This window comes from Thamnophis sirtalis, unplaced genomic scaffold, assembly GCF_051295495.1.
Source record: "Thamnophis sirtalis isolate CommonGarterSnake01/CBP01778 unplaced genomic scaffold, rThaSir2_p1.2 scaffold_1, whole genome shotgun sequence".
NCBI classification, from domain to species: domain Eukaryota; kingdom Metazoa; phylum Chordata; class Lepidosauria; order Squamata; family Natricidae; genus Thamnophis; species Thamnophis sirtalis.
Window position 1 is genome coordinate 86698205 of NW_028261381.1, and position 18830 is coordinate 86717034.

The 18830-nt window shown below is 37.0% G+C and overlaps 1 protein-coding gene across 2 annotated transcripts in view; it reads right to left on the reverse strand.

The window, feature by feature from the left end:
• Nucleotides 1–279: 279 nt before the first annotated feature.
• Nucleotides 280–18830, reverse strand: part of SYT9 (synaptotagmin 9) — a 120699-nt gene continuing 102148 nt past the window's right edge. Inside the window, exons 4-7 of one of the 2 annotated variants that reach the window (XM_087718407.1) lie at nt 11043–11163; nt 9582–9753; nt 8515–8644; nt 280–7578 (exon numbers count right to left, since the gene is read on the reverse strand). In XM_087718407.1, the coding sequence (XP_087574533.1) occupies nt 7480–7578; nt 8515–8644; nt 9582–9753; nt 11043–11163 (522 nt within the window). In that variant the 3' untranslated portion in view covers nt 280–7479. The remainder of the gene's footprint in view (nt 7579–8514; nt 8645–9581; nt 9754–11042; nt 11164–18830) is intronic. The other variant, XM_087718417.1, reaches the window with a different exon arrangement.

An 18830-nucleotide genomic window follows, 5' to 3' on the forward strand; every position in this document is an offset into this window, starting at 1 on the left:
AAATTAAATTCAAGTGAAATATAGTGGGTAAATCAAATCACAATACTGCCTTTAAATTGCTCATTGGTGCTTAAGAAAATACAATTTAACTTTGCAAAAACAGCTTTTTATCTTGCCAATTTTTGTTTCAGTAGGCAAACATTTATTTGTTACATTGTCCTCTCCTAACCAAATAATGCACATGCTTATTTTGCTTCCTTCATTAATTTGTGCTTTTGCATTAGAGAAAATTACCCCACGCATGGTAATCAAGAAGCAAGTATTAAAACATTGAACGTCTTTTAAATATCCACATCAACTTTAATTTATAAATACGAAATAGGCAAAAATTACAATGGCACAACATCATTTTTATTAAGAACAGAATTGCTTATACAGACTAGATCTATATAAATAAAATCACCATACATTTTCATCGTATTTATAAGAACATTACACTTTTTATAAAATTAAGAAATGTAATTTTCATCCCTCAAATTGTTACAGCAAATGAATCATGCATTACTTTTACTGAACAAAGAGAAATAAAGTCCACAAAGTTGACACAGCCCTGACAAGGATGTAACTTTATGCTCCAAAATTAGACATTAAACATAGATGTACAAAGACTACTAACAGAACAGCAAAGATCAAAGTATAATACAATGTCAGTATGTCGTAAAAGCAAAGTCATATTAAAAATAACAGGACCTCTGCTTATGTACCTTTGGAGACAGATAGTAAATAAAAATGAAGGATGAGTATCCAGCATGCAACTGAATAAAACATTCCAGTTTGATAATGAGTGTATACAGTGGACTATTTGTGAGAAGTGCAGATGCCCGACTATGTGCTTGCAATCATCTGATAAACTGTTTGAGCTCTCCTTCCATCCAAATTCTCCAGAGGGTTCTGATCAAAGCTTGCTGAGCAGTACAATTATTATTATTTGCAGTGTGATAAAAGAATCACCAGCTTCTCAAATGGCTACAAACACAATGGGGACCTATTTCCATATGATAAATGGTCACCTGTAATCACTCTGTTTTGATCAAAGGAAAAACAGGAAAAGAAAACACTGGGAAAGAAACACAAGAATCCAAATGTTACACACTCCATCTTCTTGGACACCCTGAACTATAACAAGTTAGTTAGCTCATTTAGATGTTGAGGTGATCATCCATGTTGTTATCCTTTCCGAATGGGGGTCCTGTTATAATGTTTTTATTTTATACAATTTTATTTCAGGGTGACTTAGGCTCTTGGAAAGAATTTGCAGTACAGGGATGTACTTTCACTCACTGTTCCTTGCCCAACCCATTGCATTAGAAGCCATCTCTTAATGCTGCGCTTGAACATAATGATGTGCATAGTTGCATTTATATCAGTTAGCCACAGGTTATTAACTTTTCAGAGAATGATGTTGGTTTCCACATTGATGAATAATGTTTAATGACATTGGGAATCAAAGTGAAATAGATCTTAGGGACCTCCTCTCTTATGTTAACGCATTTAAAAAATAATAATAGGACAAGATACCTTGTAAAAATGGACTTTATAGTATAATTATTTTTCCATTACAATTTCCTTCAGACGTCTTTATTTGTTCATAGGTTCACTGAGCAGAGGTGGCACAGTGGTTAAATGCAGCACTGCAGGCTACTTCAGCTGACTGCAGTTCTGCAGTTCGGCTGTTCAAATCTCACCGGCTCAAGGTTGACTCAGCCTTCCATCCTTCCGAGGTGGGTAAAACGAGGACCCGGATTGTTGTTGGGGGCAATATGCTGACTCTGTAAACCGCTTAGAGAGGGCTGAAAGCCCTATGAAGCGGTATATAAGTCTAACTGCTATTGCTATTGCTATTTTATAATAAGTTGCTCTATCAGAATGAAATCACGCTGTGATAAATAAAAAAATAATTCAGTTTGTTTTGAACATTTTTTTCTTTTAAATGCGCTTTCCACCAGGTGAAAAAGCACTTACTGGACACCTCCTTAATGGTATAATTCAAATTTTAAAGGAATGTATACGGTGTATTTCTATTATTGTCTGTTTCCATATTTTATTATTATTATTGGAAGGGATTGATGACCAAATATGAATCTGAAAAGACAACAGTAAAGAATTGAAATTTATCATTTCTTTTTAAAGAATAGATTAAAAGTAATATTATTCAATGAACAAAAATGGGCTCTTCCATCATTAGGAATCTCCAGTGGCATTACAGGCAACCTTGGGGAGTAACCAAATGTACGCCATAACTTCCCACAAGCTTCTGCCCCAATATGTATGTGTGCAATGTTGCGATGCGAGAATGAAAGGGCGGAGTTTGAATTATAATGTTGCAGTGCACATTTTGTCCTTTTTGCATCATTGGGCTTATGATACCTATGAGTGGCTTTAAATCTTTAGCACAAATGAACTTATTTCTTGCAGAACATCAAGTCTAAATCCAGCTCCTTGTTAGTCTGTTTCTACTGACAGCTATTTGAATTTAAGACAATAATATTGGCTGAGGATGATAATTATCATGGAGAGTAACTCATTAGCTTAATAGGTATCTTCTTCGGTAATGCTTCATACAATGTGCTTTATCTTTCAAGTAGCACAAACTCTTCACATTAGTACATCTGAGATTTATGTGGGAGTTCCACATGTAGCAACAAAGTCTGTGACAGAAGATATTAAAAACTTCAAGACTGGGGTGCACGTTTAAAGAGGAACTTGAGAGATTCAACAAAGCTACATGATCATGTAATGCATATATTTAATTTGAAAGTACTATTAAAAGATTTGTTTTGTTTGCATTTATATTATATGGTATTTCATTATGTGTCATTCAAGTAGTCTCCTCCTAAATGAAAAAAACTACTAAAATAAAACTAATTTCACTGTAATTGCTAGGAAACTACTTTATTCTCTGATTTAAAAAAAAAGGGCTAGAAGTAACAATCTTTATTAGGTTTCTTGTTTCATTGTTTTTAACCACTATTATGCTTGGTTAGTGTAACTGGAAGCAAGTCTAACCCATATTTTTCTTTTAAACCAATTTTAGTACAACAAAGAGACTATACAGTAAAATCCTCAATTTAATGAAGCAGTTCTGGATGAAAGAGAGTACATTAAATCCAAGTATGTGTTATCTGCATAATTAAATCAAGATCAGTTAAATTGTAGTTTTACTATATATAATTATAATAGTATATATAGTTATGTTAACCTAGTATTATAGAAAAATGAAAGAATCAAGCAAATTGCTCAAAAGTCTTTTTTTGTTCCTTTTGTTTCATTTTTCTTTATATTTATGTCTCTCTCTCTGTGTGTGTATACAGATTGGATTTATAGATTTTTATAGGATGAACCAGAGCTGGTATTCAGCTGATTGAAGTTTGAAGTTTTGTTTTATTTATATGCCGCCCTATTCCCTGCAGGGACTCAGGGCGGCGAACAACTCAAACAGGGAAGGGAACATACAGAACAAGATAAATTTTAAAAAATAACCAACAACCATATCTGTCGAGAGGGGAAGGGAGCTCATCAACCCCAGGCCTGCCGACACAGCCAGGTTTTAACGGCTTTTCGGAAGGCCGGGAGAGAGGCGAGGGTCTGAATCTCTCAGGTTCAGGCAAACCGGTAGCGGCGGCTGCGGGAGGTGCTGTCCACCCACCCCAACATAATGTGCGAGCACTGCGCATATGAGGCAAATGCGAGCAAAGTAAATGCGCATGTGAGCACACTCACATTTGCGAACTGGTAGGGAAGGTAAGTGAATTCCACCTCTGGGTTCAACCAATTGTTTGAAGATTTAAATGGAGCAGTTTGGATAATACTTGCTACAGAACACCTTCAGGAAATTTATGGCACTTCCAGTTCTAAGCTTATTAAATACATTTAATAGCAAAGTAATCAAGCTAGATCCAATGTGTTCTTAAAAACCTGACATGGAAAGTTTAGATATACCCAAATCATAAGACCTTTCCAGAAGGTTTAAATGTAGTCAATCTTCAAAAATTGCACCCTATTTACCAGACGGCAACACAGACATGCATGATGCGGTATGGCAAGGATATGGCAGCATCAATGCAGATGTGAACAGTATGCGCATCTAAGTATGTCTATGTATATAACCATAACATGGCATTGGAACAGGTTGTTTGTGGGACTGCTTCTCGCTGGTTATTATCCCTATCCCCTCCATCAAGTCACCAGGCAAATTATTTAATGGATACCGTCTATTATGGTGCCATCTCTGTTGTGGTTTTGCAACATTATGTCACTCGGAACATTAGGTCACTCAGAGAGATGCCTCCCAGAAATTTCTTAAAACATGATTATTCCCAGCAGCCTTGGGAAAACAGGAACTGGGCAACATGTTATATTTATATAGAATGTTGGCTGATTCTCTTACAATTTTTGTATTTATGTTTAATTGTTTTTAATGGCTGCTTACAGATGTTTTTAACTTTTTTTGTGTACCACCCAGAATCACATTTCTGAGGTAGGCAACTATATAAATTTGATTGACAAACAAGCATCCACAATCACCTACAGAGGCATCTGGAAAATATAGTAATGTTTTCAATGGCTGATTACACCCCAATCTTTAGCAGGTGAAGTAGCATGAACTATGCTTACCCATCTGTGTGTGGACATGCATGTACCGGTATGGAGATCCTTTATTCTACAAAATTGATTTGTTAACTGACAACTTAACATGGAACCAAAAATGGGATATTTAGCCTATGATCTTTAGGGATGAGACTGTATCCTCAGGAGCAGAACTCTTTGCAATGTCGCATTTCTTTTGATTCTTTTCTTTGTTATGCATGTGATGGCATGAATCGGTGATATCAGACTTTCTCAACACTGGTTTACAAATCTGATTAACCAAACCACATAACTCCAGAGTATTAAAAAAAAATACTGTAATCAAGATGTCTTGGTCTACATCAGCTTCCCTAATCCAGGTCCTCAATTCCCATAATGGCCATGCTGGTTGAAGAATTTTCAATGTGTCTGAAAGATATCAGATTGGGGAAGACTCATTTTCCATTAGGAACTCGTCAGTCATTCCACTTTTTGATTGACAGTAATTTTGCATTCAGTACAGTGTAAAAAAAAGTGCTTAAGAGATTTGTTGTAGGCTGCAGGGAATATTTGATAAGTAGCAACATTTTCTTCAAAATCTACCAGCTGAATTAATTGACCTTTTCCCTAGGATGAGGGCTTGAACAGCAGATTTTTCAACTCTTTAAGGCAACATTACAATGAAAAATGGAAGTTCAACCAACCAATCAACCAAACAAAAGACAGTGACAACAGCTACACATAATCAAAACTTTTCTCTTTTGTCCCAACACATCTAATGAAAGAACAAAGTTTATAAGTTTTTTTGTAGAAGACTTGTGAAAGGGATGGTTTACTATATGGTGTTATTTCTTCAATTATGACTCTCTAAATAATATTTGTTTTATATTGTCATGGTTTATCTAAACATGATTTGAAGCATTCCACAAAATCTACAAGCTTCCTGTCTATGATCATTTAAAATTGTTTCATGTAATTATTTGTAGTGCCTCAATAAAAATGGAAAGGTTTGTGAAATGTTTGAAACTAGAGGAGAACACATTTTAGTTTTTGGGTGGTTGGGTAGAGAATGAATAAATCTTTTTATTAAAGTTAAGTTTTACAGATGTATAATCATTGTGTTACTTTGAAAACAAAACATTGTACCATATGACCTGATTTGGATTACATTGGAACGTGATTGATCTGTAAATTTAAAAGCATATTTGGTGGGCGCGTTTGTCACAAAATATCTATTTAATAGGAATTTAAGTATAATTTATGATTTCAATTTATAATTTACAAAAATATAGTCGTATACTTAAAATAGAGTTTAATATATAGAATTTAGAACTCTTATCTTTTAGTAAAGAAGCAAACATTGCTATTTAGTTCCTCTATGCTGCTCTGTTCACCTGGAGGGCAATCATCTCAAATGACCAGAAAAAAAGTCCAAAGTTTTTAGACTTGCTCTATTCTCATCAGGCTGATAGCTACTCCATAAATCTTGAGATTAAAGATTTGGGAGAGCAGCTTATTTGAGCTAACCTAGGCCATATGTACTATGTAACTAGAGCAAAATAGCAGGGGCAAAAGGAATTTTATGAGGCCAGATAACAAGCTACTAGCTTCTATTTCTAGAAAAATAAATGATTTGCTGCTCACACCATTACTTTCCCTACCCATCAGGACTGGTAGAAGGAAAGGACCAAATTCCCAACCTCTATAAAAGGGAACAAGAAAGGCAACATATAAAGAAGGCATCAAATCCTTCCTTCGCTTTGGGAAATGTGGCAGAAATGCACCCTTCGGTTCAAGATAATACCTTAATGATACTGGAGAAAGGCTTCTCACTGTATAGATATTTAATGGGTGCTTTTAGGATACAATACAAAATATGTTTATGACTGTAAACTCTTATTCCCAATTTTTCAATGGGGAAAAAAAAATCAGAAAAAAAATTACGAAAATACCCCTTGCCTTGCTCTACAGTCTAAACCAGTGGTAGTCAACCTGGTCCTTACCGCCCACTAGTGGGCGTTCCAACTTTCATGGTGGGCGGTAGGGATTTGCTGTAACTCTGCTTTATAAATTTTATAAAGTAAAGTTACTTCCCTACTTTATAAATCACCATTACTGTGGAACCGGTAGGCGGTTAGAAAATTTTACTACTAACAGAGATACAAAAGTGGGCAGTAGGTATAAAAAGGTTGACTACCCCTGGTCTAAACATCTGGCTGACCATGCAACCACCCTTAACAATTGTTACAATTAATTATAATTTTGTATTGTATATACATTACAATACAATTATAACTATCCATGTTGCCACCCAGAAAGCTACAAGGACATTTCAAGCTTGACTCAAAGGAAACTTTATAAATCTAGTCTTATTTTCTGAGCTTTTTGTATGGCTTCGGGCAGGCAATTCACCTTGATTATTGAAAGAAGTTAAGAGTTCGGTTTGCGGAAACCTCTAGAACTTCTTATTGCATGGTAATTCATAGACTGTAAATTTGCAAGAGCGGTTTATCAATAGTATGACATCTAAAGAAATGGAAAGTAGGATGGAGAAGATCGTATTTATGATAATAACCATAATAAAAATAGGATTTTGATCAATTTCAACATGTATATCAAAATGGGTTAGCCTCTTGACTGGGACAATGTATTATTATTATGTAATTTACTTGAAAGCCCATTGGTAACAATAGAAGGATGTTCCTGACAGACACAGGTAACTGTGTTAGAATGAAAACTGTAGAAAGCTTCAGGAGCATCTTTGTAACTAATAAATGTTTTGTATTCTAAGGGTTGGGATTTATACATCCTGGGGCAGGGGAAAAGGTGACGGCCAAATAATGGAATTAAGGGGATGCCTTAATCCCGTTGGACTCTGCAGAATGGCCCCTGAGAAAGCGGCTAAGAAAGGGTTCAACAGGAATGCCAGATTTCTGCTGAATAGGTTAAAAGAGTGAAGAAGCCTCTTCGGCAGCCATCAATGCGCAGAAAGCCTGCAGAACATTTAGGGCCCTAAATGAAGACAGAAAAAAAAACACAAAGGCATCTGATTGCAACTTGAGGAGAGCTTTCGACTGCATGTTCTAATCTGTATATTTTTACTTTTAATGTCAAAGTACTTTGACATCGCTCTGGACACTGGAGTGGAATTACTTTACCTTAGTTCTGTATAAATATAACAATAAGCTTTTTGAAATTGTTTTTTTTTCATATATACAACCCAGTGCCTTATATAAAGCACCATCCTTAAAACAAAAGCTTAAAGCTGTATATGAGAATGACAACCTGGTTTTCTATCCAAATTTAAGATATATTTTAAAAAAATTCTTAGGTACAGTATATTATTTGGATTTTACCTTAACTTGGAAGAATTTTATGTTTTAAAAAGATACAAAAAAGAGAGAAAAATCTCAGAGGAACAGATTTTATTTCCACAGTGCATCAATTTAGATATAAACCCAGGGATTCCAATATATTTTAATAGGATTTACATTCAGCAAATGGGTTCTTTATTCTGGTGCTTGCCAAGGAAACTGCAGGGTCCAGGCAATCACCATACATCAACACTGACTCAAGACCATCAATACCCCTTTCCCCTTGACACACACAGAAAAAAAGAAAAAGGAAAAGGAAAACGAAACAAAGAAAAGAATACAAAAATGGAAGGAAGGAAGAAAAATGATAGAAAGGAAAGAAAGAGAACGAAAAAGAAAGGAAAGAAACAAAAGGAAAAAAGAAAAGAACAAAAAAGGAAAGGAAAAATAAATAAAAAGAAAGAACAAAGGAAGAAAAGGAAGGAAGAGCAAGAAGGAAAGAAAGAAAAAAAGGAAAAGAAAGGAAGAAAGAAAAAGAAAAAAGGAAGGTAGAAAGAAAGAAAGGGAGGAAGAAAGAAAGAGTAACTTTTAAGCAAAAAAAAACCCACACCTTGTAAAAGCTCATTTGTCTTACCTCTGCAAGCGGATACCAGCGTGCAATGGGTTTTCGAGGGTAGGAGAGCATTTCATTCCAATGATCTCGCCCAAGACTTTCTGCTTCGTTGCCTACTTGACAGACTCCAATTACTTCATTGTGACCTACACTGTGAAAATGTTCAATAATATTTATTTCTTAAAATTATGCATTCAGGAACTATGCAGTCCAAATGATCTAACAGCTGAAGCAGATGGGTTCTTAAATATATCTTCACAATTCCTGGTAATAAAATCATAGTAGGGAAACAGCATAAATATAAACTTTTTTCTCCTGCAGAAGCCCCAATGAAAATCACTTTTCCAAAGTTAGCATTTGTTTTGCAAAGTAAGCCTGTCAAAGATACCAGTAGAGGAATTTCCCCCCTAATAGAAGAAATGTCTTTTCTTTGCCTGTTTCTATTAACGTTCACTTTGAAATTAATGTTCAATTTTTAAAAAACCCACCTTTTACACCTAAAGCTGCCTGTGCAGCTTGCAGCTCAGAAATTTAGTTCTTACAAATAAACCATGTGTTTCTACGGAGGTGGTATTCAGCAGGTTCTGACCAGTTCTGGGGAACCGGTAGCGGAAATTTTGAGTAGTTCGGAGAACCCGTAAATACCACCTTTGACTGGCCCCACCCCCATCAATTCTCTGTCTCCTGAGTTCCAGTTGATCCGGAGGAAATGGGGATTTTGCAGTATTCTTCCCCTGGAGTGGGGTGGGAATGGAGATTTTACATGCCCGCCAAGCCACACCCACAGAACCAGTAGTAAAATTTTTTGAATCCCACCACTGTGTTTCTAGTCTTCTACTGGCCAGTTGGTATCATCTAACTGATTGGAAAAACTAATCAGAGTAAGATCTAATTAATATTTGGAAAAACAATGTTTACACCAGACTGAGAAGTTAAGAAAAAGCAAAGAAGGAAGCTCTTATTTCCACCCAAAACAATTTTAGCAGGGATTTGTAATACTGCCTTTGTTGCTAAATATTTGTTCAGGTTTACACATCCTAATTTAGAGGTTCCATTCATCGTTTTTCATAGCTGTCCAGATATCTCACCGGTCATAATCCATAACAGCTATAGACAAGTGAATCTGATCAATGCTTTCTGGAGGGACATCAAAGACTATGGCTTCATTGTAAACAGGATTGAGGGTGTTCCGCTTGATAGAAGTCTTCCTTTTCTTTAATCGTCTCCCTTCACATATTAGTGACACCTTCACATACGGATCTGCGTAACAGATAGAACAACCACAGTATTTTATTTTGCTTCATTTTAAAGTTTCACCAATCTAATTCATAGGACTTAGCTGCCCTGCCTTTATAATCTTCTCACTATGCTATAAACAAAAAGAAATAATTTAATTCATGGCCTTGCAAATTCTTTTAGAATTTATTTCTCGGGGTAAAACAAATAGCAGTTTTACATTACACTGAGGACAAACCCACATCATGAAATCACAATTTCTAACTGTGTGTGTGTGTGTGTGTGTGTGTGTGTGTGTGTGTGTGTGTGTGTTAAATGTAGATGTAGTTGAATTTGCACTGGAGTTTGCTATAAGCAAACATGCAACAAAAATATGCCAGAATTCAAAATATTTGGCTGTCCTGTTTGTAGCTGTGTAGTAGGCAGGCCTATCTCACTTTTAGAAGTATTGTACAATTCAGGAGGATAACTGACTTTTTCTGCTCTTCCTTGTCATCATGCTGCCTGGGGAACATTAGTCCATAATTTGGACTATCCTTGTGTTCATAAAATCCAGATGAATGTGACTCTGTTACTGGCCTGGATCTCCCAAATTAATGTGCCTACAAATAGCCCCTGTTTAACAGACCTTTTACAACATGTCTAAACTAAATTCCTTCTCTCTTAATAGAAGGGTTAAACCATTCCAAACACACAAACAGCCTAAGGCAGATAGTTCTATATATTCAATAGCGATATCACCAGAATAGATGTTACTACTAGTTTAGATGTTACTACTACTATTACGGTGGAACTCATTTTTTTTAATCTCCCCCCTCCTCCCAATAATTGCAATTTAGTGCCAAGGGCAAATGTGATACAGTCAATCAAATTTGGGGACAGGACCACTCTCCTCTTTGGATTTCTTTAGCCATATAACTGCCATATCAGCTTAAAGGCAATCTCAAAGGAGGATAGGAAAAAATATTAAGGCAAAACAGAAACACAGCAAATCCAGGGCATGAGATAGTCAACACGTTGGAATTGGCATTTTTCAGACTCACTTAGGTTTCAAGAACTGAAAATAAACTGCAGTTCTTCGGTACCCCAACTGAAGGGGAAAAAAACACCCATCTCATTTTATTTATCAGACCTTTTATACAACCAACTTCTAAGATCTCTAAGCAATTTAAGATTGGGTAAGGTACAAATTTATCCCTGCCACACACATGCCAATAATGTTTTTGTAATTTATAATATTTAATTTATATAGTTTCCTATCTCACACACACATACAAAAATAATCTTAGTTCCACTGTGAAAGATATTCCTACCTGATGCTCCTGTGATGTCCATTGCTTTTAAATTTCTTGCTTTTATTATAGTTATGGTTAGCCTGCCAGCTGTTGGAAGATAGCAAAGCGAAAACATCAACTCGCCAAGATCCACTTTGTCCTACAGAGCAATAGAATACATAATATGTATTACATATAGAAAAATATTTAAAAAGTCTTTCAGCATTTGTTGAAGTATCTCTAATGAGACTGATAACATATCTTATTCCTAGCAGTCCCATATTTATCAGGCTTTCAACCTGTTTGCAGTTTCCAGAACAGAAGGGAAATTCTGAGTGAAGTTTTCTGAATAAGATTGCCATGTGGGACGAAAGCATCTGTGAATCTCAGCTGTTGAAAAAAAAAAGGGGGGGGGGAAAGAGAATTCTCCCCATTTCCAGACCTACAAAGTACCAGATTTATCACTTATTCCTATGTTCTTCTTATAGCTTCTTTTATCACCTAGTTCCTATCTTCTTTGTGGCGGAGCCGAAAACCAAGAATAGTAACTAGTAAATCCCTGAAGCAGAATTTCCCCATTGGAACTAATTATGGCTGTTCAGAAGGAAAAGTTGGAAACTTACTGTTTTCTGTTGGACTATGGATACCCACAGCACAATGTATCCATTGATTTAGTTAAACAATTTAGACACCACCTGACTCCTAATAACTTTGGGCACCATAACGAAGAGAAAAATTCATAAGCAGTGTAAGGACAGATGGACACACACACACACACACACACACACAGCATGAGCTCCACAATCAACCTACCCCAAGACTTGGGAGAATACCCAGCTCTTCAACAGCTTCCTGAATATCATCAAGGTGGAAGCTATCTCTATTGGATTTCATAGTTATTCAAATATCTGTTTTATATTAACAAAGGTTTTCCTCCTCAAATATGCAACTTTTCCTATTATAAATCTTTTGCATCAGAACCATCATAAAAACCCAGGAAGCAATGTGTTTTGGTCTATGGATTAAGCAAATTAAGTTTCTTAAACATGCAGACTGAATATATTCTTTTTTAAAAAATGCAAATAATACAAACATAGTACATATACATTGAAATATATTCTTGTCCCTGTTGGCTTGAGAGCATATTATAGAAGCTTGAAGGATGTCCAAAACGTGCAAGTTGATCTTGATCTTGACAAATTTATAAGAATTGATTTGATGTATAAATGGATCCCCAGAAAACTCCCAAACATTATTGAAATTTATATTCAAGGTATTTCACATTCATTTTCAGAGGGTAGCAGTGGTGGGTTGCAGGAGGTACGTTCCAGTACGGGTATACCGGAGCCTGCCCGGAGCACTCGGTACAGTTCCGGTACAGTGCTCTGGAGGGCCCACCCACCTGGCTGGGCTCCTTACCGTGTTTTAAAGCTGTCAGCGATTCTGTGCACGGCATGGCACGTACAGCGCCTGCGCAACGCTCCACTGAGCAGCTGGAGCGTTGCAGGGGCTTGCGGAAGCGTAGTTTCCAGCTACAATTCACGTGCGTGCTGAGTGCGTGCATGTGGGTGACATCGGGGCTGTTCCAACCATACCAGTTGGAACGGAATCTGGAACCCACCACTGGAGGCTAGATATTTTTATGAGGCTTATCTGCAGGAGAAAGAGCTTTTTTTAAAAAGCTATTTGACTTTAAATTGGAAATAAGTGGGGAAAGGTTTACAGAATTAACTTCTATTAGATTTTTGCAGTATCATGATATACGATCTAATGATATTTCAATGGCATAGCATGTTAAATAATCATTTATAGTAAATTTGAGTTATTTTAGAACTAGGATCCCAACTGTAACCACTGCCCCAGTAGGAACAACTTGTGAGTCACAACACTGGTGAAGCTCCCCTCCCAATAAAAAGTTTCCAATGAGTCAAAAAGGAAGCAAATCACAGTCCCCTCAATTTAAAAGTTTCCACTATTAAACAATAACAAAAAATGCTCCCCTCCTCACACTTCTAGGAAAGCATTGTTCAACAAGGTGCCTGTGAAAATTAATCTTCACAGCCAGTAGAAAAGCAGATAAAATAAGGTCTGACCATCTTAAAAACAAAGGTCAAAGAGACAAATCATCTTACCTACCATTTCCCCAAAAATAAGCCCTCCCCAGATAATAAGCCCAATCAGGCTGTTGAGTGCATGTGCTAAAATAAGCCATCCCCTGAAAATAAGCCCTCCCTAAAATATTGCAAGACAGCAGCAGCCATGAGGTGGCCACGCTCACTGCCTCCTGCACCTCAAAAATAAAAGGATCTCCCCGAAAATAAGGCTAAGCGCTTATTTTGAGGGTCCAAAGAAAATGAGACCTTGTCTTATTTGGAGGAAACACAGTAATAGTGGAGGCCAACTTCTCCATTAGATAGGGCTGTCAAATAAACAACCCCCTTTTTATTTGATTATGAAAAAGTAGGCTAGTTCATGATTAGCAGTAGTTGCTGAAGTTCTTTTGGAACAGCCTTCAGCTTTCTTCATGAATTGTTCTCTATTTTGAGTTTTCTTTTTAATCTTAAGACCTTATCTAAGTGGCTGCAGTCTGTTCTTCTGCTGAAGCATGACAGATCCTCAACCACTCTGTTGTAGTCTTCCCAAGCACCATTGTGGGCTACAAGAAATGGCTGCATGGCTGCATACGGCCCAGGGGTTGTAATTGAGACCTAAGCTTTAGCTATTTCAGGGAAATTTTCCTAAAGAAATCATACTAACCACAGAAAACAAAAATAAATAGGTTAAATAGGTTTATCTTCACCAAACATGTACTATTATTTCACAGGCTACATTTGGCCTTCGTGCCTATGGAGATTCTCAGTCATCCAGGTCATGGTTGTCCCAAAGATGCTTTTTCAAGAGGCAACTGGCCTTTCTGTTTTTTTTTTTCTTTGAAGATGTTTTGCTTCTCATCTAAGAAGCTGAAGAAGCAAAACGTCTTCAAAGAATGGATGAGAAGCAAAATGTCTTCAAAGAAAAACCAAAAGCATCTTTGGGACATTTGGCCTTCATGTATACCATATCTGCAAGTTGTCTTTCTTAACAGAAGCGGTACTATGGCTTTGAACTATATTCCAAACAATGGAATGAAAAAAATGTATCTTTTTAATAATTATTTATGCTACAGGAAATCACTTGTTAATGTAATCCAACCAGGCTGAACTGGCTGTTATGATAAAGGGAATGAAATCATGAACAGCAAATAGAAAGACAATTTTTTGCTGAATTCCCCCAAATTTTTTAGTTAGCTTGCCTAGTACTTGTGAACAAGTACAGGAGTCTGCTTGGTAGCAATCCTACATTTGGATTTACAATCCCTGTCTCCATTTCCATTGCTTGGTGCCCCTAAGAAAATATGCCAAAGAAAATACTTTATTATGTATGGGAGGATTCAAAATTAAACACACATATGAAGCCCAGGAATTACATCAATACTTGTATCTCCAGTTAAGACTTTCAAGGGTATGGGATTGGGTGTAACTTATGGAGGCTCAGTTTGGATTCTGATGTACAATTTAACACTTGCCACAGGTAATAATTGTCAGCTCAGAAAGGATGTAGTTTAATAACAGTGAGAAGTCAAATTGAGAAAACAAATCCCTTTATAATAGAATCCTTAGCATATTCCATTGGCTTGTTAGCATTTCCAGCATCTATTATTAGTAATGGAAGACTTGAGCAGAACAAAAACAAAATTCTTTCATGAAAAATACCAGTGAATTAGATAAAGCAGAAAAATTTACTGAATAAATCTTATATTACTGAAAAGTACTTTACTGCACAGACCTCACCAGAATTCATCTCTGCAGTTTGGAGAAAAAAAATGTAAAAAACAATAATTTAATATTACAATTGATGACTGATAATGAAACATTTTTGTCCTTCTCTCATTAACAATTTGAAGCCCAAATTTCTACAAATAATGAATTATGACAAATTCCTAGTTTGCATTCTCTGCCTTTTTTTATCCCCCTTTTCCATCATACCAGAAATTGATAGAATAAGGAGCAGACAAAACTGGATACTAAAGAACATAAAAAGGAGACTAACATTCCTTAGCAACCATGGAACTACTGTGGGAATAGGGAAGGAAAGGGGGGGGGAAAACCACTTTGGCCTGAGCACAAAGAATGGAAGTTAAAAAAAATTGTTCAGAATCCAAGTGCTTTGTCCATCTGGCCAGAAAATCTGAAAATGATACCTACCATTATATTAGGCAAGATGAATGACTCAGATCAACTCTTGATTTAGGCTACTTGGGCAAATGCTTGCATAATCATATTAATAACACAAGAGCTATTAGTTAAAACTGCCAACCGCTTGTCCTAAATGTAACTTTAAAATGTCTGGTAGCTTTAAAATCATGCAGTTGTTCAGCCACTTTGACAGTACCCTTTGTTTTGAGGGGATAAATATTTAAGTTCTTACAGTGCCCCAGACAGCAAATTGCTTTTGAAGTCTTCATACATTAATGATCTTTCCAACCAACCTTATTCCTATTTGCTGCATTTGTAAAATTTTAATTCTGGTTAAAAATGAAAATGGGCCCATATAGAAGTGTTTGCGCCAGTCTGAGGCTGTAGAACTATAAACTAACAGAGTTGGAAGGGACCTTGGAGGTCTTCTAGTCCAATTCCCTGCTTAGGCAGGAAACCCTATACCAGTGATGGCGAAGGTTTTTCTGCTCGGGTGCGAAAAGGGTGAGCGTGTGCACAATAGCACACATGTGTGTGCGCACACTCATAATGCAATGCCTCTCCCCATGCATGTGCATGCACCCACCCCCCCCGCACATGCGCGCAGGGCTCACTTTATAAAGCCTCTGGACTTCCAGTAGGCCCATTGGGAGATTTTTCGCCCTCCCCAGGCTTCAGGAGGCTTTCTTTCAGGAAGCCTGGGGAGGGTGAAAAACGGTCTTCCCGCCCTTGAGAAGGCCAAAAATCAGCTGGCCAGCACACGGATGCGTGCTGGAGCTGACATAGGGAAACACCTCATGTGTCCTCAGATATCCTCCTTATACAGGTAGCCCTCCATGTGTCACCTGTGGCATGCGTGCCATAGGTTCACTGTCACGGCCCTATACCATTTCATACAAGTGTAATAAATACAAATACAAATTTCAGACAAATGGTTATCTAATGTTTTCTTACAAATTTCCAGTGATGGAGCATTCACAACCCTCCACTGATTAATTGTTCTAATTGTCAGGAAATTTCTCCTTAGTTCTAGGTTGCTTCTCTCCTTGATTGGTTTCTACCCATTGCTTCTTGTTCTACGCTCAGGTGCCTTGGAGAATAGTGTGACTCCCTCTTCTTTGTGGCAACCCCTGAGATATTGGAACACTGCTATCATGTCTCCCCTAGACCTTCTTTCCCTTAAACTAAACATACCCAGTTCCAGCAAAAAATGTATGTGAGTACACTCTTAAACTATATACCTTGATTCCCTGCAATGCTGCAGCTCTTTGTGTCGTTCAAAAATAAATGAGCTTAGAAATGGAATTATCCTGTAAGTTTTTTTGAATAAAAATAGGAACTACAGCTATAGTAGATAACAGTTATATATATATATATATATATATATATATATATATATATATATATATATATATATATATATATATATATATATATATATATATATATATATATATATATATATATATATATATATATATATATATATATATATATATATATATATATTCACATATGGTTTCAAACTGGCGGAACTGTCAGAACAGTATCCTTATACAGGTAGCCTTCAGCTTACAACTATTTGCTTAGTGACCTTTCAAAGCTACAGCGGTATTCAAAAATGGAATTTATGACTGCTTTTCACACTTATGACCCTTGCAGCATCCTTGTGGTTGTGTAATCAAGATTCTGATACTTGGCAACTGGCATGTATATGATCATCGTTGTGGTGTCTTGAGATCACATGATCACTTTTTGCAAACTTCTGACAAGCAAAGACAAGGGGGAAGCGAGATTCACTTAACAACCTTGTTACCAACTCAACAACTGCAGTGATTCACTTAACAACTATGGCAAGAGAGGTCATAAAATGGAGCAAAACTCAGTTAAATATTTCACTTAGCAACAGAAATTTCGCGCTCCATTGTGGTCATAAGGTAAGGACCACCTGTACATCACTGATTTAAGGCCACCCAAATAATCTGTGCTACTGGGCCAACTGGTTGGTTTATAGATTTTTCACTTGTGTGAATCGTGGGGAAAATATGTTCTCCAACCTCATTCTAATTCTGCTTAGAAATAGAAACCCTCTTCTCAAATCTTGCAATCTTGCAAGCAGTTCCCAAATACAACAGAAACAACAGAAACTTTGGGCTCAGTTGTGGTTGTAAATTGAGGATTACCTGCAGAGTTCTCCAATTGTAACATCTGGAAACTCATCAGTTAGCAGTACCAACTGATTTGGCTGATCTTGGGCAGAGGATTACTAGCAAATCTCATTTCTATATGTTAGACCAGGCCTGTCCAACTGGTGGTTCGCAGGCTGGATGCATCACGCATAGGAAACCGCCCACCCCGGCTCCGCAAAGGCAAAAAAGTCATGATACGTCACATGACGTGATTGAGTTTGACACCTATGTATTGGACAGTCAAGTCAACAAACTTCCTGGGAGAAAACTATTTGTACACTGTTGCTATGAACATGAGAGAGATGTCCCTAAAATCACAATGGGTTGAACTGAAAACAACTGAGTCTTGATAATAATTTGAAGGATCCAAATAATAATCCATACTGATGTCAAAGCAAAGGGAAAGAAAATATTAGTCTGATTCAAAGGTATTATCATACCTTGATGAAGCAGAAGCTATAGATTTTAATCTGGTTGCCATTTACCTTTGCTCTGAACTAAATAGCATGTTTTGTGCTATTTTAGCTGCCTACTCATTGTATCAATTAAAGAAGGTCCCCAACTTTTCTGGTTCCAGGGACTGGCAGCAGTAGCAGTGTCAAGGCAGGAGGGGGGGTGGGGAGAGGTTGGTTTGTGCATACAACCGAGCTCCTATGCAAATGAAGCTTCGCATGTTCATCCACTGCTTGAGCCGCCCGGTTCCCAAAGGGGCCACAGACCAGTAGCGATCCACGGCCAGTGGGGTGTGGGGTGTTGGAGACCCCTGGACTAAAGGACCAATTTCTAATCAATAACAGGGTCAGAAGTGAAAACACTTTAATAGCATGATGATGACAGAGACAGTAGCAGCAACAGGTCTTCCCATGCAGCACCGTGCACAATGTTTAATGTGGACTCACGGTGTATCATTAGGCTTATATAAGTTTGCTCCAATGACTACTGTTCAAATCTCATCAAAGGAACAGCTCTGCAGAGCTCAGGAAGTGAGATATCTTTGAAAATACTGTAATGACAAGTCAATTTGGCTAAAGAACAGACAGACTGAAATTATGTTTTATTTTGAAAAGATGCCCTAATCTAATGCCACACCACAGACCAGCAGATTTTTGGAATCTCTGATTTCTGCAATAAAAAATACTACGCTCTTTCAAGAATTATACAGATGGGTCACCATTCTAATTTAAAGCCATTTGTTGATAGGGAATGCCATGAAATAAATTGGCTACTCATCAATATAGCGCTTTGTAACTGCCCTCCTTCCTACTTAACTGACTGAAATTTAAATATGGAAAAAACGATTCAGACTTAACTGTGGAAAAAGGCAAAGCACTACAATTAAAACCAAATGTATCCACCATCTTTTGGAATAAGCTGTCTTGAGACGTTAATGAGCTTAATTTGTT